A 25,069-nucleotide genomic window follows, 5' to 3' on the forward strand; every position below is an offset into this window, starting at 1 on the left:
ATCTTATGAAAGTGCGGTAGTGCGAACTATAGTTAAGTAAGCTGAACTAGCAGAAATGCATTAAATTAGTTGAATTGAGAAATCTATGTTCAATTAGGAATATAAGAAGAATTCGTATATTTCATGCCCACTATATCTTGCCCACATATAGCAGAGTCTACTAATTCAATCAATAATAAAAGGAAATCAATCAATAATGAAGGGAAAATCGCAACTTTTAAATTGCATATTATCGCGACTAAAAATATATAAAGCAAGCGAGAAAACTATAGTCGGACAAGCCTGACCGTTCTATACTCTACGCGTCCAAAAGAGAGCTTTAGCGTGAGATTCTGAATCGATTAAGCCATTTCTGTCCGCCTGTGTGTTTGTTTGGTGTATGTTGTTGTTACTCTCCTGGTCGACGTCGACTTCAAATTTGATAGAAAAATTGGAAGTTTTTGTACGCAGGTTGCCACTGAAAATGGGCCAAATTAGTCAGAGCATACACAAAAAGTAAGGCGTAAAATGAACGCACAAGCTATGACTTACAAGCTATGAAATATAGAAGGCTGTTATTCTTTACATTTACTTTAGGGAAAGTCTACTATTTATGTGCAAAAATGGAAAAATCGGCAATGTCCACACAAATTTCTAAATAAAGGGACTTTTGGAGTAGAGTGCACCAAGATAGTCGTGTTAGTTAATTAAATGCTGCGGACGTCACGACGTAGTGGATTAATCTTTTGATCACCATACTATCGGTGTAGGTATCACATAAAGGGTAGAATGCGATAAGCCAAGTTTGTTTATTCTAAATTGAAAAAGTTTTTGCAACCATATGCAAAAGCGTAGGGTGCTGAAAATTTGAATGGTGGTGAGTATGTGAGATTCGGGCCGAGCCGAATATAACTTTTCTACTTGATCTTATCTAAACGCATACTGTTTGCAAAAGGCCGCACATTGTGGGATGCCCAAAATATCGACTAACATGGTCCAAGATAAGAAAACTTGATTTACTTGTCAACGGTATTTCAGCTGCTTCTGTCATGAAAAAATGCAAATTAGACTTTGCTTTTAGGAGAGCCCCTATATAATACGGGCTATAAAAAATAGACCTATACAATCCAAATAGCCTACAGTTAATTTTTATGATACATTATTTTAGAAAGTAATTCTTAACAGGCTAGCATAAGAAAAGATGGATCTATCTTAAGTCTTTCTCTGCTGCATACGTCCGCCCAAAGTTAGTATACCCTGCACAAACGATGGTGTAGAGTGTAAACAGCAGGAAACCTGTCCGATTTCACAGAATGGGCAGATCATTTAATAAAAATTATGTTTATGGATTGTACGATAGGAGTCTACGGGAGAGTATTTACCACAGACACTACACAGTTGCGCAGACGGTCAAACGGACAGACGAACGCATGGACATGCTTAGGTACATTGCCAATTTGGAACTGGCGTGGTACGAGCTGTCAAAATAACATTGATTGTATGCACTTAACTTGCTTTGCGTTGTATGTGAATGCCAATTTTTGGCAAATTTTCAAAATATCTGCGTGCGTGGCTTTTGACAAACTGAACAGTGATGTATTTTCGTGAAAGCAAAACAAAACCGTATAGTTAATGGTTTAGTCTTTGCAGTGGTTATTTGTATTTATTAAAAAAAATTTCATTATAACAACAAAGAACAAGGAAGGAAAAGTCATAATAAATTAAATTGAAAAAATTTAACTAAATTATTTAAAGTGAAATAAAATTAAATCGATTTTTGTGGTACAATGTCGTTGGTTTTAGGGGATTTCATAGCAACAAATAAGTAAGTATGATATGTATATCAGCATTGTGTGTATAAAGGCCTCCTTTTTAAACCAGTTGCGGTACTGGGTATATGAATTTCGTGCAGACGTACGTAACGAGCAGAAGGGTTTAAAGTAGACCCAGCTTTCTTATACCGGTCTATCTTGCTTTCTTTTATTCAACCTATAGGCCGCAAGTCATTAGATATTTTGACGAAACTTGGTACGTGGGTATATTTTTACCTTAAAGGCGAACGTTGTTGAAAAGAGTTCAGATCAGTCCATTTTTCAGACCACTCGCCATACAATGCCTTATTTCGAAAACTCATTATGCGGTAAGAAGTTGTAATTTTCATAATTTTTCGGTGAAACTTGCTGAGTAATAGTACTTTGAGACACCAAATCGGTTCGGCTAGGCCGTTAGGGAAATCTCGGACTGACTGTATCATTGTTAAAGGATTTTACATTAATGAAAAAATCCAGATGTGGAAAAAGGAAAATATATCTTTTTCTCGCAGAGTTATTAGAAAACCTTCGTATAGCATTTTCGATTATTGTTTATCTAATGGTATAATTTGTATTAAGAAAAATACGTTTTAGTATTACATCATTACGTTACTCAAGCAACTCAGACAAAACAGTGTTGTATTAATAATGAGAAAAAAAATCGTATGATTAATATGTCAAACAGCACGTGGTCTTAAAATGCATTTGCATTTTCATTGAAAAATTCATATTAAAGATTGCTAATGAATTATAAATGTTATAATGCCAATATATTGTGAACTTACGTTATGTTTTGCTAAAAAAAAACACTACGTTAACGTACGTTCAGTTTTTTAAACTTTTTTTAAATGTTTCTGGCAATAGCGCCAAGCAAATTATGTGTTCACGTTATTCAGTGCATAGGATTACTGCAGCCAAAGCAAAATGCAAACATTCTTATTGTGTTTAAGGCTTTATATATTTGTTGTTAACATTTTAATTAGCAACTCCCTTATGAAATTCTGTCGTGATGTTGAGATTCTGTAATGTAAACAAACAGATGTATACTTAGCTTTGCTGCAATAGATAAGAAATAACAACGATAGCTCCAGCAATACTCAAATAAGAAATAAGCAACTAATGATATTGTAACTAATTATCCCATTATTTGCAAGGATTTCGCGAAGCAGTAAGATTGAAGCAACTTCGCAGTTAACAAGTAGGACAACTATGGTCGGTTGCGACCGAATCTTTTATCCTCTCTACATCTATTTTCCAAGTCCTTTTATTTGATGCCTATATCGACAATGGGGAAAAAATTAATCTACCACGTCGTGATCTCTGCAATAGTTAATCTAGAACCAGCACGCTTATCATGTAGCATTTTGCCCTCCAACTCCTTTTGTACGATATCCAATCGATAATACTGCTATTAAAAAACGAATCCTTCGACTTTATTTTAGAATCAACACATTTTTAGTCAGACAATATATTGTCATGTCAGGAATTTAGAGAATAATTATCAATATTTAGTCTCGTTCACCTTATGGTTGGCAAGCAGAAAACCTTAAAAAATTTGAAAAAAAGAAAATTTATGGCATGGGTGACTTTTGACAGACGAATGGACAGACGAACAGGCTAAAATCAGTTTAGAATGTGATGCTGATTATGAATATTTTATATTTTATAGATTCTCTGAAGCTTCTCTCTGAGTGTTACAAAAGTATTGACAAAATGAATGAAAAAAACCCCCATCCTGCGGTAATAGGTACAGAACTGTAAGATCATCCTTCAACATATATTTCATCCAGAGGCTGATTTTTCAAGTTCATTTCTAATACGCTCACTCAATTGCCAAAAAGCTGCCCCTGTATAAAAATTCATTATAGCATTCATTTTGTAGCATAAAATCTTTGAGTAAGGAGAAAGAGGAGGAATATTTGAACTTGGAAGGGCAGTTCTATGCTCTTGAAAACGCAGACTAATAGAAAAAATTCGTAGAAAATTTATTGTGATAAAAAAAAACATATGCATAACATATGTGAAAATTTCAAATGCCTTTATCTTGAAGCACAGTTTTCGAAATCGTGAACTAGCATAACTCGAACATTTTTCAGTTTTTGTTTTCAATTTTTTACTGTATCTTCAAAAGAACATTCTCTAGTGAAGCACATAGGCTTGTTTCGATAAGTTAATTTAACCATTTTTTATTAATAAAAGTGTTTTTTTTTGGTCGAAATTTGAACTTCTTCATTTACACGTTCACCAATTACACAAATATCAATATAATCAAAAAGTTCTACGTGGTTCACTAGATATAAGAACATGGATTAAATGACTCTTTTTTTTTTTTTTTTTAAACTCAAATTTTCACTAGTTACGCTGCGTACCGCAGAGTTCCTTAAGCTAAACATGTCTCCAAAGAGTGGCTGTGGTGTTGCCATTTTTTAATATTTTTGAAAAATCAATTTTTTTCCACTACTTTAAGGAATGCTTAATATAACCTCCTTAAACATCCTCCGTCTGTCTTCTACTTTCCCAAAGAAACTGTTGAAAAATTCTACTTTAAGTTAATAGCAATCAATCTTATTTTTAATTTCGAAAATTGGGTGAAGTTTTGTTTCTTAATTGTATTGTTCTTAAACGATTACTGCATTAAACAGGCTTTAATGTAATACCTTTCGCTCTAATTATCTTATAATATCTGGGACATTGCGATGAAAAGAAAATAAGCTACAGATAGGATAAGCGAGCAAGAGAACTTCAGTCTACGCAAATATCGCATACACGATGAATAACCCTAATAAGAATTGAGTGCAATTAATGTATATCCCTTGTGGATAAGGTAGCAAAACAAAACATTCAAATGAACTTTATTAAGCAGATAATATACCTTAGTGTGTAATATATGCGAAATGATATTCAGTACTTAGCTTTTACTCTTACAGTTAAAATCTTAGTAAAGTCACTCGTTATACATAAATTTGTTTAAAAAAAAAAAAAAAAAAAAAAAAAAAAACCATATTCTTATCATTAAGGGCTTCATTTTTATTACGCGTAGCAATTTTTCCGTTTTTTTATTTACGAAAATGACTGATAATATGTCCGTATATTCGATATCGTATTGGTTGGATACCAACTGTCCAACGTTACCAATAACGACAGCAATACCTGAATCAACAAGTAAAGCAAATATCGTAAGTGAGAGTTGAATATTAGTACATACATGTACGTAAGTGCGCATCAATTCGGCATTAGCGATCTACGTGTTTACTAATGATATAAGTGTGCTTACCATAAAGTTTCGTCGCGCATATAACAAGGTCTGTGACTGCTTTTTTGTACACAATTTTTGCTTATAAAAAATTATAAGGTGGTCAAAAAAGTTATTTCAATTCTTTACTAGGAAATAAAATTCGTTTTTGTTCACCTTTGGATAATGTATGAAGGAAAAATAATAAATATGGGGAGCTTCTTATGTAATCAAAGTGCAATAATCATCCACATGTTACCACATATCTATTCCAGATTGAAAATAAAGAAAAAAATCTGACAATGTTGTTTGACAGTTCTCCCATGGTAGGCTTTTACTAAGCAACAAATTAAAGAATTCTTGAAAATATTTCATGCAAGAAATGGTGGGAGTTTTTTCTTTATATATAGATTCCCATGCGTTATATTTTAATTTGAATGTAATTGAATAGTCATTCAAATATCATATATTGCTTTGCTAGGCACACTAAACGAAGGTATATTAAAGTTTTATAGCAGCTCTACTACAGTAATCGCTAACTACTTTGAATGAACCAAGTCGAATATAATTTCTCCCTTGCTACTTCCAAAAATTGGAGAACATTTTTATTTCCCTTCTTTATACAGTTAAACCTCTCATATTGCTTCTACCACTCGAATCGATGACATGCGTTTTTGTATTTCAAAATATTATTATTTCATTAAAACTTAAAGTGAATGTAATGTATTGTGTCTCAGACAGCAGATGCATTAAATTCATGAGATATTTTTAACTTATGCAATTGTCAGTAAAAAATCGCTTGAATTGTGCCTTAGTTTCTAAGTATAGCATTAAATTTGTTTTACAAGCATATCGCCTTAGTTACTATCTTAATTATGGAATTTCTCGCAGCTTTTCGAGTTACAAAAGAACTCGGGTTTCTTCTTTCTTTTCCAGCAATTTGTTGCGATATATTCTTCGTCTGTTTGTCGTTGTGACTTTCTTCTTTTCCCATTCAATTTATGGAAAGCGGTCTCACGTCGCAAAAGAAAATTTGGGAGAAAAATTCAAGTCAATAAATTTTGGTAAAAAATATATATTAACTTAAAGCATGGGTTATGCTTACCGCTTACCGGTAAAGCGAAAAATTTTAGTGACTGCCGCCCTTCATGTATTCCGGCTATTGTAGGAACCTGAAAGTGTTAAACGTAATGAGACCGAGAAATTAATTTATAAATTTATAGCGGTATTTATATATTATTTATAGTATTTATATACTAACATATACGTATAACTTCGCCCAAAACTTGAGATAGCTAAAGGTCTTTATAAATGGGGTCTGTGTATAGATGGGGTAGCCATGCATCAATTTAAAAAGCGTTCAAGTAAATAGCGAGTAATTGCTCATTTACAATGGAAGTATAAGCACCGCCTTGTTATGTTTACCCGTTTAATCTTCTCACCTGAGGCGGTCATCATTAAATCGAATCGAAATTCTTTCTTCTTTTCTATAGGCGTGATGGTCACACGTCAATTTAGAAAGAAGTCAAGTAAATAGCGGGCAAATGATCATTTGCAACGGCTATCGGCGGGAAATTACCGTGAAAGCAAAGTTTGATCAAGACAACACTCTTTCATGGTGTATACTATTTTCGTTCAAGAAGTCGACTTAAACGCATAATAATCTTTTTCTTTTTGCTCTATTATGTCACATAACAGAGTTTTTTTTTTTTTTCTTAACATTGTTGCGTTAATAAATAACGGCTAATATAGGGGCTGTTGTGTGTTTAAATGCATACATTAAAAATAAAAATAATACCTTATAATGTTAAACGTGTTTGCATAGTGAAAAGATAACAAGACTCCATATAGCAAGGAGAACTGTTTAGTAATTAAAATTAAAATGTTTTTATGATTTCAATTTGTTTTTTTTTTTTTTTTTTTTTTGTCTTTGTTGCGTTTCTATGTAGAGTTAACGGAGAACATCATCTCAATTGTAGTCAAAATCCACGCAAACACAAAAAACAGTTAAAGTGAGATTTTTGTTTCATTTTTTTTTTTTGTACAGATCGCGAAGCGCTTTGTATTGGTTGTGTTAGGTTTACTTAATGTTTTGTAACACTTAGCCATATGCACAAAGGCGGATTCAATAAAGCATATGCATTCTTTAAACATATACAATCTCTCTTTCCGTCTCTCTTTCTGTTGAAATCATGATAACGACCAAAAAATGTTGTCTAGAAGAATAAATTTGCCCTCAAGTGTTTTCTTATCGCATATGTCATGTTAAGTAAGAAAATTAGCTAGACCGGTTAGCTTGTAATTACGAAAACCCTTTCTTTTAAATTATAGCTTCAAAGTTGTAAGCTGAGTTTTGCTCTTAAAACTAACAAATATAATTTTGTAATTTTGTGCAATTGGCCATGAGATGCTGCAGAGCTTTATGAAAATATGATCTTAAACTTAATGTGATACTATCCGATTTGTATGGTGAAAGATTTGTCGTTCTATTCTGCAATGAAATTTCTTGCTTAAGCCGTGATAGTGTGGATATCAAAAGATTCGACTCAAGCTTTCTCGTTCTGTTTTCTTTTTTGGAGAGTACGTTGAACGACTAAACACGAAACAAATCTTTCCAATCATAATACACTTATCTATGCATATATATGTAGATTCGCTTATAGAAAAGTTTTGAATGGTCTCCTCTACTCATCATGTAAATTTATTTATTGATTGTCATTGAAAAAAGAAACATATACAAAAGGTACGCGCGCACCGCAGAGAGCGAAATATCACGAGCGTTCGAGATTTCTAATATACATTAAATGTATTCACATGTGTTTGGTGCTTTTTTCCTATATTTACTTTGAAAATTAATTTAATTATTAGTAATTTAGTTAAGAGACTACCGAATAATTAATATTTACGGAATTACGGATTTCAATGTTCGATCGATCGGTGCTGTTTGTTCGATGACGATGGCAATAAAATCTATTTTTATTCTCAAGTGCTGTTAAATATTAAACTAAAGTGCAATTTGTGTATAAAAAAAAAAATAAAAAAAAAAAGACAGAACAGCAAAATGCGACGTCATACACCCCTCGGCCAAACTGGTCGAGCGTTTTCGGAGGCATCGCCTTTAAATCCCAACCTATCATTGATTCGTTCAAGCGCATCTCCCCAAGCGCGTCGTGAATCGTATGGCAGTTTTTTTCATTTTGGATTTTTACGTAACTCTTTTTCCAAAAGCGGCCATTCATTTCAGGTACAATATTTAAATATGTATGTTTGTATTTATATACTTATTTCCACTTAATTATTCATACCCTACACCGTTTCTGGTTCAGGGTATATTGTGTTTGTAGCGATGTGTGTAACAGCCAGAAGGATTCAAAATAGACTCTTCCTTTATTATATCGACCGATTCAAAAAATTATTCTGATTCGACTTAAACTTTTCCGTTTGTCTTGTCTTCTTGGGTTCAAGAAGACAGCCTACAGGTCGATATGGAGAATCATTTTTTCAATTGTGTTAAGTTTGTCTGTCCGTCTGATGTCCGTCCATGTATTTTTATGTACATTCGTCAGGCCTTAATTTTCCGAAATATGTTAGCAAAATTTGGTTGAATTGAAGGGCGTTGGCTCACGGTCTACCCCAGTTTAAGATGGATTGACCCATTTTTCAGACCACTCTCCATGTAAGGATTTCTACTTCGTAAAATTTTTACCAGAAAACATATTTGCAGTTTTACCAGATGTTTCGATGAAAATGGCCAAGCAATTATATTTTGGCATACTAACCCTATGTTTACACTTTCGATCGGTTGGTCCAGTTTTTGAGGCCCCGTTTCTAAGAAAAGTAGCCCTTTATATAACGATAATTCCTATGGACCAATCACTGTTATTTGGCAAAAAAGATATTACCTCTACCAAATTTGGACTATTTAGGTTTATTTCTTAATCCCCGCCTCATAAAAGGACTCTCATGAAGAGTAAGCCCTTGTATGGACTGTAGATAAGGAACAGTAAGATCTTTGCCAAGAAAACTTGTTCTTCTGAATTTGGACTACGTCAGTCCACGTTTTCTGTTCCTTCCTTTGTACAGGCTTCTATTAGTACTCTATTATTATAAGTAAACAAACTCTAATTTTTATCTGCTTAACCTCTTATAGCGAAAATAAATAAAGAATTATATCACAGCAAAGTGATGTAAGGTGTTCAATAATCGACCTTGCCCGAGTGTAATACTTTTACGCGTCACTTTATTACGGTTATATTCTTTTGAAATTATTTTGATAATATTTATTAAACTTCAACATTATGTTATTAATATAACTAAATTAATAAACAATTGATGAAAACATCATTTAACGTCATGATTGCTCGATTCCGTATTAGAAGATCTCTAAATTGGGTTTAGGCTCGCAATAACTTCTACTTGATCAGAGTGGATTTTAAATTTTCTCAATTTTTTTGCGTACTAGAGTCTTGGTGAAGGTCATTAACTTTATCGTGGATCTTTTCGAAGTTTACTTAGCTCTTAGCCTTTTCATTTACTGTTAGCATAAAAACTTTAACGATTTACATATGCGGTTGAATCTCAATTTGAACAATATGGATACAACTTGTTTCAAACATAATAGAAAAGGACGTTCTCTTACTTATTCATCTATCTCTATAAAATCTTTCAGTCAGAGGCGCCCAAACTTTTATGGGGACGAAAATTGTAGTCGTTCGATTCGATGGCAAACTTGTTAAAATTGTAAGAGTCGCGATCCAAAACGTTTTGAACATTTGTGTCTTTAGAAGAAGGCTTTTAAAGAGCTAAGTACCTGAAGAAGAAGAACTGAATAGTTATGATCAGAAAATCACATTTTTGCGCCATGTAAAATTTTGCTCGGCCTACAATCTTCGTCTTTTTATTGCATTCTTGATTATTGAAAAGATCACTTACGTAAAAAGAAAAATTGATTGCTTTTCTGAAAACTTTAAAATGTTTTCATACCCTTTAAGTGAACTCCCTGGAATTAGTTGAAATTTCCATATGGCGATACTATTTATCAGTTAGTTGATACAAAGTAGGGGACGTCTACAAAATATAGCGAACTAATTGTAAGACATCATTGTTTCAAATTTTTTCAGATATAATATCATATTTTTGAACCGAGTGCTCTCTTCTTTTATTATGATTTGTGAAAATGAAACAAAACTCTCCCAGAATTTTGCAGTTATCCTTATGATTTTGCCAGCATACCTTTTATATACTTACGTCTTAATAGACTCTTCTCTTTATGCTAACGAAGGCGATAGACATTATCTCTGTCTCACATTTTCTTCTATTATCCCACATTTTTCAGCAAAATAAAAAAAGAAAGACTGAAAATATTGTGCATTTAATATTTTCAAAAAGAGAATTTTTCATCTTTGTAAACTGTGCGCTTCACCTGCTTAACACAAAGCCTAAAGTTATGCTATTGCTTTGTTAATTAACGAAGTCATTGTAAGAAAGAGAGTAGTGTGTATTATTTTATATATTGTAAATTTTATTTTTTATTTATTAGGTGTTGAGTTGGTTTCCTTTTTTTGTTTTACTGATAATTTGCTGATAATAAGAGAAAATATCAACCATTTCCTTAAATATGAAAAAAACAGATTTATATTTTTTGCTTCATCGTTGTGTGTGATACAGCTCGTATATATTTTGTGAGATTTGTGGTCAGAAAGATGTTGCAAGCACATAAGTAATTCGATTACGAGCATTTAATTTTCATATTGATGACATGCGATAAATTGGTAGAACTCAATTGAAATGTCATTTCAAAAAAAGACTGCACTCGTGTTGGGTTCTTTAATAAATGTAAAGAGAATGAAAAGTATTTTAAAAAATAATGTGTGATTGGGGATGTCTGAATTATTAATAATATCAATCATCAATATTGAAATTAAATAAAGTGAGTTAATTAGATATATACATATGTACGTATGTGTGTGTGCGATTACGCTTTGTGATTAACTAATTTAATTTAACTGCAATATATATATATATATATATATATGTTTGTGTGTATATATAAATATATGTATACATATATAAAAATAATAGCGCACATACACAACAGCCCAGATTTTAGATTCTTTAAGCTTTTTCTTTAAATAATAAACATAATGTAAACAACATCATCATGTTCAATTATAGTCAGCACAAAATTATAAATCAAAAATCATTTAGGTAGAGGTGATACCTGAGTTGCTTATGTTACAAGTAAGCAATAGATCCAAAATAGGCTTATGCACAGAAGAATGGTGAGCTTGTAATGTTCATCCAATTTTGACGTCAAATTTTCAGATTTCATGCGAACTGCAGAGCGTTTAAGTGCAAACCTATTTATTAATTATCAATCCAAAGAACAACAGAAGCCATTGATCCGCAAGTATGTCCGAAGATTTGCTCGAAGTCTCGCAATGTGTTACATGTGAACATTACTCTTGCTTAGCTATTGGGTACAATTGCTGCTATCCGTTCATTTGTTACTGCAAACTTTTAGCTGCTCATGATAATATAATCGAGAAAATATCATCCTTAGAACATATTTGGCACAAAGCAAAAAATTCGAGCGATGAGTGCTATTTAATCAATACGCGCTTTATATAGAGAAATTTATAAGCGCGGATTCTTGTCTGCACGACTACATGGGGTCGAATGTGAATGTGACAAATCTTTTGCTTTAAGCCTAAAGCTTTAAGGGAGAGAAAGGTCTGGTACGTTTTCTTACTGCCTTGATCCTACCGAAAATTCGGCTGACGCTGTCTTGCAATCCCCTTATTTACCTGCCTTTGTTCCAGCAGGCTTCTCTGACTATTCTCGAATATCAAAAATCCTTTTCGTAGACAATTAAAGAGGTTTGGACGGTCATTTTTGACTTGATGATTGGAAAACAGCTTTGCTTTGCACTCTATTCAAGAGGGATGAAATAAATACTTTATATAAAAAGGCTTTGTGCCTTTGAAATAGAAAATTGAAAATAACAATCGACAGTGACATCATTCACACTACCAGTATATTAAACCTAATCTCTCTTCACACCTATACCCGAGAAAATGTTAAGAAAATTAAGATGAAAAGGTTTGCAAGAATCTGCTTTGGTTACACTATTGCAATAAATTAATGGCTTTTTTAGAAATTCATTCCTGCAATACGCTATCGTATACAGAATCTTACGATTAAACATATCCTTTGTGAATATATACTACTATTATTGACTTCTTGCAAGTACGTGTAGAACCTAATATCAATAAAGCGACTAAACTAACTATCTAGTCTACTATTTAAGAAGAAGAAGAGCGGAAAAACTCACTTGCCAGTGCTTACGCTATTTATTCCTGTTTACGTTTCAGCGGGTCTTTTGTGATATGTACTTGAAGGTGGGACAGGCGGAGTAATATAATTGCCACGTCCCATCTTTTTCTGAGTGAATAAAAATACTGTTTACAAAGCTTTGTTGGAAAAATTAAAAATTATGTAACAATTAATTGATTATTTGTTTACATTAACGCGCTCCGAGTCTTTACAAAATCATTCATTGTTTGTATGTATGCGATGAAAAAAGAAAAGTCAACAAACGTCAAAGAATTTAAGTGTTGTTCCATTTAATTGATTGTCATTAAGGCATATATATATATATAGATATATATATATATATATATATATACACATATGTATATATATATAGATATGTATGAATTTCAGTTACACGTAAAGAAGACCTTAGTTTTTATATTAATTAATGTCAATCTGGAGATCAGCATTTCGTTATGAAATTTAAATCCTTGTATCGTAGTTATTGATGTAAATATAATTGTTTTACCTGCATATGCTCTGTAGATATAAGTAAGAATAAACAATTTGATATATGATGATAATGCCATCGATATTGATATTGATAACAGACCCTTAAGGTAAAAAATTGCTTTATTAGTGCGCATGTTATCTCATTACCCAAAATAATTATTGATTATATTTTGCAGTTAATTTGTCAATAAATATTAAATGATTTGCACAAACATTTCTTCATTGTTTACATGCTTTCAAGTCAAGAGCCATGGCCGTTGATCAGGGACTATCGAGAAACTTGCTCTCTAGAGAGCTAAAGCAGGTGACTTTAAATCAGGTCGAAAATATTTCAGTCAAGATATGCTCATAAGATCTTTCGAACGAAAGAGATGTTATCGAAATTTTGTCATCTTTGCTTTGAATTTCTTTCTTCTTTGCTTTTCATCGTCTTTTTTTTGTGATTTACTGTTAATATTATAATATTTCTTTACCGCTTTTATTGCAATGCAGTTTTTAAGTTTTCAAGACAGCCGGTGTATGATTGTTAACCGGGACAGGAAAGTTTCTTCAATAAAAACAAAACAAAAAAAAAAGTATTGTTTATCACTGCTATAAACCGCTCTTAATTGCTTATGTAGCGCCAAAATTTGTTTACAACAAAAGAAGAAAAAGTTCGATTTATACCAATACCAAAACCGTGTTACCGTAATGTAATACAGAGTGTAACACTTATTGTGTTTTTTTTTATTATTATTATTATTATTATTATCGTTGTTGTTGTTTTTTTTGTTTTGTTAAGCTGCATCATGAAGAATGATGATGATGAATCGACGAGTAAAGATGAGAAAACACCATTAACACCCGCTGCGGTCGATCCTAATTTCATGCAATGCAATCAGCAAACATGTAATCCGACTATAAGTGCCTTGGTGCGTGGTTTACACAATTCGGGCACCATTGATGCAAATTGCCTGCAAAAACCTTTAAGCGAAAAGGAAATGATTGAACAACAACCAATAGACATTAAAATTCCTGTAGCTCATCCTTTGGGCAGTAGGCGTTGCGCATCAGCCTCGAGCCCTAAATCATGGTTAGTAGGCACATCCGCGAATCTTGCCATCAATAGTTTGAAAATAGCCGAAGGCACGCCGCACAGTTCTTTGCCACGTTTCATTATTAACATCGAGCCGCCGCCAGATGATGATGAGACTGTTGATGATGACGACGGGCAACATTTAGATGCACCTCCCAGTCCGAATAGCGGAAGACGTTTCAGCCAATTTAATTTCAATTTTCGGAGACTCTCTCACACAAATTTGGGGGTATTTTCTTTTGGTTTTTTTTGTTTTTTTTGTTTTTTTTTTTGTATATATGTTTACACCTATTATTTTGTTCTTATTCACACTCGTTACCGCCATTGTACAATATTGTTCGTGACACTTAATTGATTGTTTCTCTCAGCCTTTTCTCACCATCCCTATATAGCCTTAGCTAGTTTAGTATTAGTCGATCTGCTTTGCTTTAAATGAAAAACTACCTACCTACCTGCCTACCTGCCTACCTACCTACCTACCTACTTACCTATCTACTACCACTAATGATTAGCAGCAATTAATTTATATTCTATTTTTATTTCCAATTTTCACACATACTTATTTAACGAACTTCTTCTTGTCATTTTCTTGTTATATTCACCAAGTTCTTTGTTGTCTTTGGCCAAAGAATCATGCAGCTCTTGCCTTAGTGTGGTGGTTATTAACCTCGTTTCTTTCTTAAGAATCTCAAATCTCTGAGAAGCATGTGGCTATATCTTCTTTCTGTGTATCCTTTCGCCTAACCATTTATTGTATCTTTGCGTGTGGATGTGTGTTTCGTTTCGTTGTAGTTATCTATAAAAAGTTGAATGATCTTGCTTTGTTCGTATTTGCACTTTTGTTTGGTGTTACTCGTTTCTTTTTTTGCTTTTTTGTTTTTCTTTTTGTTTTTTTTTTTTTCTCTCTTCCCGCTGTACTCTTTTGGTCATCATGCAACATGTAACTTTCAAGTTATTGTTGAGATTTTGTGTTTTAAGAATCAATGCTTATGCTACAAACATTGTCTGTTATTAGCATAAATCTGTCATACGTTGAAAGGATGTAAAGATTATAAAACAAACACAAAAAAAGAGAAAAGAAAAATCAAGTAAGAAAGCTCAAGTCGCTTTATGACGTACCTTGGATACCCTTATCTCCGCCCATCAAGGTAATCTGAATAATCTTTTCAACTTTTCACCTTATTTTCATCAAATCTTACAAAATTTCGATGTAAAAAGAAAATGTGAGTGTGTGTCACAGCTATGCTTTAAAAAGAAAATTATCTTAAAATTTTAAGCTCTATGAATGATATTTTGTTCGCCCTTTCGTGGTGGACATGATTCAGCTTCCTTCGCAATTCCAGACCAATCATTATTGGATGGGCCGACGTGTGTTTATGCCGGCTATTGACTATCTGAAATGGGTTCTATAAAAACAATCATACTTTTACTTATAAACTATTGCGTTATTTTTCAGCTTTGTGCACACATCTCTTTTGCTGTCAAGCTGGAAACGTGATATTTTTGTGCTTAAGTTCTTGAAAGTTTTTGTTTATCCTCAATATAACTCGGAAGCCATTTCTAAATGCGGAAACGTTTTAATGCTTATAAATAAATTATAAATATAATATATATACGAGGCCGAAAATGAAAAAGAATATCCCCCCACAGCAACATAAAATAACACGCACCTATTTTTCTGTCCATCTGCATATGGATTATATCACTCAATAAGTCCCCGGTCTGTCACGTGTATGGCAACATTGTAGGATTTCTGTGCAATATGAACCTTTAAGTTACAGTTGGCTTAGTAACACTTTCTTTCTTGGTGGCTTTTGCCGTTTGCTGTCCACTCGGCTGACTGCCCATTTGAGTTTGAAGTTTGATACATTGCCCCGCCTTCGCCTAAACAGCTCTTTGAATCATCAACACATTATTGCCGAAAGGGGGCAAACGCAATACACCCTCGATCAGAGTTTTATCATGGACGTCAAATAGTAAATACAATCCCCTCTGACAGCTTTAAGATGTCAGTTATCTTACGCAACTTCTTTTTCAAACTTTTGCTATTTCAAGATGGTTTTCTGCATTTTTTTCTTATGTTTTATGGAATAACAGCCGAATTCGGACGACCAGAGCATTCAATATCACGAGTATCCAGGCGACTTTGTTTAAAATTAGCAAATCTACTACAAATTCATTTTTTCAGATACGGATAAGCAAGCTAGTTCAGCTGTAATGGGGGATTTCACTTTCTATCCAGCAAACACTTCACAAATGGTGACGCTCAAGAAATTCACGCGTAGAAACCTTTAGGGAGATAGACGGACGTTACTTTCCCAGACGTTTCTTTCGGCCCTTAATCTTGTGTCGAAAACCAGCCACATGCTGATATGCCCATATGTATGCGATATATGTGTCAGACCAGAGACTTATTGAGTAACCTGTTATATATATATATATATATATATATATTTGTATATACATACAACCGTGTTACCGGGTTTTCGCTTAAATTGTGCGGGATTTTTTAAAGGAACCTCTTCATTTTTTAGAACACCGACAAATTATGGTAATAATTTTTAGCAGTTGATCGGGTACATTTGTTTGCTTTCATCTAAAAGAGTACCTCTTTTCTGGCGCTGAACTCCTCTTCACTTCGGCTCGAAGAATAAGAAAAGTAAGCAAAAGGTAACTGAAATTAAATTAGGTGAGTAGCGTGCTTGCGGAATGAGCTGAATTGAATTTTTACTGAAAAAATCGTGAAGAGTCAACGCAGTATGGAAAAGTGTTTTGTCATGAAACAATTTTAAGGCCCAAAAGATATTTTAAAATACATTGTATCGACCCAAACGATACCGGCATGATGTCAGCAAAAACGTTTGCTGTCAATTCGTGAACGTTGACTGCACTATTTGTTTTGAAGTTATGTTGAAAGATAGACGTTATGCTTTTCTGACTCATCCTTTGCCTTCTTAGCGTAAATATTACTCACTTTGATTAGCGTATCGCCTTTAAAAGTTTTTCCAACTTTTTAAAATCTACAAAATGTTTTCTGTCCTCGTACCATTTGGTCTAAAAATCGTGAAAAACATTTTTTTAGTGGAAGATTTTGGTAGGGTTTTAGACGCAGATATCTGTTCGGTTACCGCCAACTAAAGAAGAAATTGCACCTCTAAAATATAACTTCCTTTCCGCAGAGATAGGGCTAACATAGTGATTGCAACTAGTTTAAGAGAACCCTTTTAGATCGTTATTTTCCAAGCGAAATGGCAAACATCACCAACTCTGCTTATAGAAGAGTATACATAATGATGGATAATGGCCTTGTCGGAACTTACATCACACAAAAAGACGACATTTTTTGCTTCCTCTCTATTTCTCGAAACTGAACAAGCTTTTGCATGTTCACTGTCGTAAAAAAATAGTAAATATTTTGTTTCTTATCCTTAACGGCAGAATTTGTGAAATGATTTTCATAGGCCGTAGGAGAAAATTTCTTAACCTTTGAAAAGGAGCAATAAGTTTGAATTCGGGATATGATGACGATGAAGAAAAGTGAAAATTATCAAATTCTCTTCGATTGCCTTCAATTTTCTTTGTTCTAAACCTTTTCTCAAACTGACAGTATGTATATTCTACCATATGTGGTATCCGATGTATATTCACCAAATGGATCTCCAGCAATGTACTTCTCTATGGTTTCCAGAGAAATGTGAAGCATAACTAAATTTAAAACGATTTGTATATAATGTAAACAGTGCACTTTGACATTAACGCAATTTGTCAAGTATTTCGAATTCGTCGATCACTGCATGCAAGTTAATCTTTAAAAACACGTGAAGCTTTTCGAATTCGTGCGCGCGAATATTAAATTCAATATATGCTTGCGAATAGAAAAGTTGCATAAGTTCGTATGTTAGGCTCCCTTGTCCGAATACGAGCATCGCATCGTATAGGGAAGCCGTACGAATGCATTACATTAACTGCACAATGCTTAGGGTGTTAATTAAAAGAATGATAATAATAAAAATGACAAAAACAACAAAATGATTTTGTCGCCATGTATGCTATGTTAGTTTCAATAAATAGAAATGTAATGCGACTTAAATGATGGTCTGAAAATATGTTAACTAGTTATGGTAAGTGTAGTTAAAGCAGTTTTGCTGATGAGTAATCCCCTTCAGGTAAAATACTATAGAATTAAGAGCTTGTTCATGAGCATACGGTAAAGGGCTTAGAAGTTTTTGAAATATTTTTGGACCAAAGGTATTGAGTTGAAATAAGATGGTGCGACAATGGAAAACTGAAAGCGCATACGCAGACTCTCACATCGATCCTTCAAATTTTCTATGAAAGTAGGGTGATCTCTTTTACTATCACCCAAGGCCCATCGATTTTTCTCGGTGCAGATATTTACAATTTTTCATCTCTAATTTTTGCGACACATAATCAAGTAAGCAGGGACAGAAAGACATGGCCCAATGGACGACTTTGCAGTCGTCTTCTGAGTAACATCACAGAAATGGCTGTTGAAGAGTGCTACTGTGACTGTCGCTTAGTCAGAAAAAAAACTTATTGAGCGATATGTTAAAGTCAAAAGTATTGGGACATGTTCAATTCAATTGGTCTCTTAGCTTATAGTTCCGCTCATAGACTTATCGAATATTGTTTCCGTGATAAGGCATAAAGATGCTCGCCGAAAAGCTTTCTCTCGGTTCCCAAAAAATGCAAAGTAATGTCTTCAGCAATGTCAGAAAGCAATGTCTGTCTATTAACTCAACCTTCCATTGAACGGTTCAAAGTCTGCAACAATGTCGAGAGTAGTTAATTAGTGCCTCAAACCTGAAAATAGGCAGGCTTTGTTTTGGCTGGAAGGATGAAATTATGTTGAAGAACAACTTAACATTTGAAATGAAGGCTTTCGGATTTTATTAAAGTTCGGTACCGATTTTCCCTTCTCGTGAACAAAAAACTTTAGTTCTGTATACTTGACTGAAACATTTGCCGTTCAACTAAGACAACATGTTGCTCCCAATATTTCTAAGGAACTGTGTGATATAGTTTGCGTGGTTGTGTGCAGAAGCATTTGCGATAAACCCATGTTTTATTAACCCGATCGACCAAGATTGTGTGTCCGTCCTGTTTTTCTTTTCTTCAACCCACAGGCCGTAATATTTGAGACGTTATGACGATTTTTGGTACAGGGACGTGTTTTGGCCCAAAGACAAACTTCATGGAGAATGATTCAGATCGCACCCTTTTTCGAACACACCCCTTTAACGCCTTATTTTGGAAAATAATGTAGAGTAGTGCAAGGCATGTAGCGGTGGGGCGTACCGTCCTGTACTTTTGCTTGTTTTCGTATAAATGTTTTAAGAGTTGAATACCTTAAGAATCATTTCAGAGGTACTTCTATACAAACTTTCGAAATATTTGATAATTTATTCAATAAACCTTAGCATTTACTTTTTAAATATTTTAATATTTAAAATTCTTAAAATCCATTAATCTTTTTTTGTTTCTTTTTTGTTTCTTTTTTTTGCTTTCGAGGCGGCATTTATTAATCATTTGCGCCAAAAGTAATTAGTTACGAGGTGTCATTTTTTATAGCTATGTGAAATCCAATTCATTCAATTTATATAAGTACTTGGGAGGGTAAATAAAACCTTGCTGCATCATGAGTAGTAAGGAATGTGCTTGAGGGTCGCCGTAAAACACTTTTGTTTTTATTGTAATTTTTTTCATACCCTTTAACACTTGTTTGCTTAAAAACTTGTGATGGTTGACTGCTAGAATAGTTGACCGTAGTATCCAGTAGTTGCCATTTCGTCGCAGTCCTTACTGACTTTTGCTGGCTTGATCCGGGACAAGTGCACTCTAGTCTTTGTTCTCAGATCTTTCAGCTTTAGAGACTTTATTGTTATTATTATTATTATTATTATTACCATAGCCTACCTCGCTTGTGATACAGAGATGTATTAGCTAGACCACCCCTTTTATACCGGCCTGCTTGAGATTACTCTCCCAATCGATCCAAGCTTGTCTGTCCACCTGTCCGTCTTGCGTTCAAGATCGGACCGCAAATTTTGAGATATTTTGATGAACTACTTGTGATACAAGTGTCATAAAATGTAGTGAACTTTTATTATGACGATCGATTAAGCTTGTCTGTCCGTCTGACCATCTTGTTTTTTTTGTTTAATTTATAGCCCGCAATATATGAGATATTTTGACGCAATTTGGTAAACCAATATCTTACCACACGCTATTCTCAATGGTTCAGATTGGACAACTTGCTCGAACAACTCTTATATGATGTCTTAGTGTAAAAAATCGTTCTATGAATAGCTGTAGGGTAATGGTGGATCGTGACCCACTATGGCGTTTTTACTTGTTAGCAATACAAAATTTCCTCACTATAATAATTTGCTTGTATTTATCCCACTGTATATCTCCTTTTCCGCTTTGGTATTCAAGAAAATTCTAAATATAACTTTTCATAAAAACACTATAATTAAGTGAAAATCTTCAATTATACACATACACACACACACACATACCTAAGCATACACATATACAATTGTATGCCTTTTATGCCCGTGAAGTCAATAACATGGTCAATATATAGAATTATAGAGAAAATCTAAAAACAAATCGTAACAGCAATAATAAAAACATGATCACAATAGAGCATAACAACAAAAACCACAATAGAGCAGAATACAGAAATAAGAAGAAAAACACAAGAACGTAAACAACGCAAGACAGGCCAGAGAACAAATCTGCTACTGAGCGCAGCTATACAAGAAACAAAACAAAATAAAAAAACATAATTTTACTTAAAGCTCTAACCGGACGGTAAGGTAACTATGCTGCTCAGCTCCGCTCTGCTTAACTTCGCTTAGCTTAGCTTAGCGCTTAGCTTTAATAATGGAGTATGTCTCTGATGCCAGGAGAGGCTTTAGCGCATTTGTTAAATAAACAAACAAACAAAAATAAAAATAATAAAAAAAAAAAAATAAATAAAGAAAAAAAAAACCGATTTAGGAGTCGTTGTGGACAAGAGCACAAGTGGTCAGTTTTAAGAATGCCTTTCAACACGTTAGTTGTCTGTTTGAACATAAAACGCGCGCGCGCTTGTTGCCTTACGTTGATAAAGGCTTTAAAAAACTCGCTGAATCTCTTTAGTGTTTGTGTTTGAGTGTAAATGTAATGGAAAATCGTTTTGCTGTTTGTTGCGCTAAAAACGTATACGTGCGTCCAAAAAAATTAATTAAGCAAAAAAAGTTAAAAAATGAAACGCAAACTAAATCTAATCAATTATCGTACGAATGTATGCTTTAGCTAGGCACGCATTCGTTTGATTCCTCGTTTAACAGGCAACATTTGTTGAAATATTTGTAAAGTAACACTAATGTTAAGTAAACAAATCAATTAATCTAAAAGCTTTTCATGTTTATTTTCCTCGTTCCAAAAGCATGCATACGTAAATTGTCAAAAGGCAAAACTTCATCTCTGCACAGTGGGTTGAGGAAAAGTCAATGAAAATGTTTCATTCATTCGTTTATTTGCTAAGAAACTCTTTACACGCTTTCCAGGAAATATTTTTTATTTTTTAATTATGGCAGTCCAGCAAATAGCTCTTCTACAACGTGTATTACATATCTACAATTATCTGGTCTCAGATATGAACTCCGAGCTATGAAGCTCTGAATGATGAATCATTTTCATAAATTTCGGAAAGAAAATTTCGTTAAAATCTGTCTGCATAGAAAAGCTGCATAGTAATCCTTTTCCCACATTTTCACCTTCGCCTTCTGGACGAGAATTTCATAAATATCCGCATATCACATTCTGAAACTTGGAATGACAGAAATCACGGTTACTAAGTAGAAATTAGTTACAGAGACTCTACGCAATTTTTTCTGGTTCTGAAGAACGAATCGATTTAATCAAATCTGCCTGCATTTTCATTTCCCCTTTCTTTACTTTCGCTGCTGATCACACACATCTATAACAACCGAAATACTATTGTTGATGTTATCAATAAAAGTTTGCACAAAATATTTAGCAGAGCCGCCGCATACCAATCTAATGCAATCTCCCAAAGCCCTTCAACAGACAACAAGTGGTAAAGTTGTTTTTACGCGGATGGAAATGTGCGGGTCTGGTCCAAGTTTTTTGATCAATTGTGATTGAAGTTCACTTGAGGATCTTCGTAAAGGCTTATTATATTGAGAGAATAAATATTCATTTCAGAATCACTTTCTAAGCTTGTCTGTCCGTCTGTCTGGTTGCTCGCATATTATTCTTGTAGCATATTTTAAAAAGAGTTGATACACTGACGTATTTTTGCGCTAGGGTGAAAGTTATTGAATATGTTCTTCGACTACTTTCATGGATAACTGCAGGGTATTTAACGGTGGGCGGCGTTCCCTTATGTTTGTTTAAGTTACTTCTTAGCCCCATTTCCAAAATCTCTAGTTTTGTCTAATGTACGTATCTTTCGTTAGTATGCACAGCAGTGCTGATTAAGTCTTAATTACATAAAAGGTTATAATTCAGAGTCATTATCTGCATCGATCTAAGCTTAGTTGTCCGTCTGTCCGCCCATGTTGTATGTAATCTTGTATCCAACGTACAAGACACATTTCATAAGACATTTTGATAAAATCTAGAATATAACGACGTAGTCTGGCCCACGGACGAATTCTATTGAAATCGAACCATATTTTTGACCACTTCCCGTATAACACCTTATTGGAACAAGTTGTTACGTATAAATAAATTTATTAAGCGAAACGTTGTGGGACTGCGGTGGGCTGCAGTACCACTATAGCGTTTTTATTTGTTTTTACTTTACAAAATAAATCGAAAAATTAAAATTATTTATTTTATTTAGAAAACGGCAAAACTAGAAAGTATTAAAGCAAAAATCACTCACTATGAACCTGAGGTGGTTCCTTTTTGATGTAAAGTACCAGACTTTCTCAATGGTGAATGTTTTAAAAATAACTGCAGTTATGATATCCTTACATAAAGGCGTGACTCAGCGAATATTTCCATTGCGACCATCAACGAACTAAGTATTTTTATTATGATAGTAAAGTAAAAGGTTTCATCGAACTGAAATGCCTGCTTATGCTCACGGTTGTCGTCGTTATTCGCCTTTTCAAGGCATAGTTCAATTCGTTTCCATCTATCGTGGAATAGCTAAGTAAAACTATGATAAGGGAGGAAAAGATTTTCTTTGCTTAAAGTTAAATTTGAAGCAAAAGATTTTCTTTGGCTACAGTTAATGCTTATCTCGTATAAAGAGCGAAATCGTTATTCCTCTGAGTAGTCAAGCAGGTTGCAATTGCAACTGCGAAGTCAATGTCCGCGTGACAATACGGCAGAGTTTACTTTAGTCGTAGCTATAGTGAGTGCTGAGTAACGCGCGTCCACGAGGCTGCGGCTAATATCTCCGTACTTCGTTCTTTCTCTCTCCTCACTTCTTTCTGACCCTCATCGTGTTAAGCGAATATGGGATTTCATCCCATGAGTGATTGTTCATATTATAAAAAAAAAAAAAAAATATGAATCTAGCTTGATTCCCAAACTTGAAGCAACTTGAATAAATACTGAAAATATAAAAACGTTTTTGCCTATTTCTTGCATAAATCGGTCCAAATCTCATTTATATTTAGCATTAATCAACGGTTAGTAACGTCACATAAAGGTAAAATACACTAAATCCACTAAATCCACTAAAGAATCTCCTGCGATTTTGATATGTATGCCCCCAAGCGGTTGTTATACAACGTCCTTTCTAAACTGTAAACATCTTTCTTTATCTTTAGTCTTCGCAAGAGCATAAGATCGCTTCTCTTACAAATACCTCGTCCTTTGTTTCATAAATTTTCTTGTTTTTATTATGTATGGATCTAAGTATTTGTCTTTAATCAGATGGCCGGTACTTTCTTTATCATAAATCAAAAATTTCTTTCATGATTTCAAGTACAAGGGAATTTTCCGTATTTTTAACATGCCCAATAATACTTAAATCGGGCAAGGTCGACCATTGGATGGCCTACACCATTTCGCTTAATGCAATTGTTTACTTATTTTCGTCGTCGAATGCTAAAAGTCTACTCTTCGTGAGATTCCATATATCATGCCATCCCTTGTCGTAGGAAATTTAAATATCAAATTAATATTGTGTACCGAAAATATACCAGATGCTACCTAAAGGTCTACTTGTCACGAGCTTGCTTCAATATATACAGACATCGAGCGGATAGATGAACAAACATACTTAAATGGATGCGGAAAATGATGCCCAGTTGATTGGTATAATAAAAGACGGAGTCCCCTTCTATAGTCTTCTCACAAAATGATTGTAGAGCAGCGGTCGCATTTAGCACACCTCAGGCTTAGAGCGCAGTGATCGCACATTGCATTTGATAGGTGAATAAAATTTTCCATTTGGTATTCTTCGCGTTGGATGGAGCGATCTCATTTAAAATTATAAAGAACTTCTCTTCACATCGTCCAGAGAGTGACACTTACATTTCTCTTTAAGCGCAGGATTTAAGATTTTTTCATTTTGTGCATGGGAAGGCAAAACCAACCCACTGTGCACAGTAAATGAAAGATATAGCTCTTTTAAGATAACTTTTTCGCTTCCTCCCGCTAATTATATTTACTTTACGGCCATAACAAATTGTTGCTTATACGACAGGTAAACCTGCAACTTAACAACAATAATGGCAAGAGGAAGACGAAAAGCAACAACAACAAATTAGTAAACTATGAGATTTACACGTTTAAAACAGTAGTGTAACGTGTGTGTAAACAAACGCAATCAGTAGCTGCATATCACCTACAGCACCAAGACACCAGCAGATCAACGCTCTTCTTGACGAAACACTAAATTAATCACAATACAAAAAAAGCAAAAAAACATTCCACATGTTATACAGGCGTGCATACGTATTCATTACACTTCCTACCTTGGCAGTGAATGGATCACGAATTTTTTTTTTGTTTTTGTTTTTTTTGTTTTTTTTTTTTTGTTAACGGAAAGTATTTAAAATTCGAAAATATAAATAATAAATAAATATATAACAAAAAAAAAAGCAATCATTAATTTAAATCACATTATACTTGAACGACAATTGA

General features: G+C 33.8%; 1 protein-coding gene across 10 annotated transcripts in view; it reads left to right on the forward strand.

Moving 5' to 3' along the window:
* Positions 1 to 25,069, forward strand: part of LOC119636085 (kinase D-interacting substrate of 220 kDa B) — a 52,726-nt gene that overhangs the window by 4,287 nt on the left and 23,370 nt on the right. For 5 of the 10 annotated variants that reach the window (XM_038031205.1, XM_038031206.1, XM_038031202.1 and 2 more), the window contains exon 1: positions 13,631 to 14,153. The exons of 1 other annotated variant lie outside the window; for it this stretch is intronic. In XM_038031205.1, the coding sequence (XP_037887133.1) occupies positions 13,638 to 14,153 (516 nt within the window). In that variant the 5' untranslated portion in view covers positions 13,631 to 13,637. Of the gene's footprint in view, positions 1 to 4,802; positions 4,967 to 7,675; positions 8,267 to 13,630; positions 14,154 to 25,069 lie in introns of those variants that run through there. 4 more of the 10 variants (XM_038031212.1, XM_038031208.1, XM_038031210.1 and 1 more) reach the window with 3 other exon arrangements.

The sequence above is a fragment of the Glossina fuscipes genome, unplaced genomic scaffold (genome assembly GCF_014805625.2).
Source record: "Glossina fuscipes isolate IAEA_lab_2018 unplaced genomic scaffold, Yale_Gfus_2 27, whole genome shotgun sequence".
Lineage (NCBI taxonomy): Eukaryota > Metazoa > Arthropoda > Insecta > Diptera > Glossinidae > Glossina > Glossina fuscipes.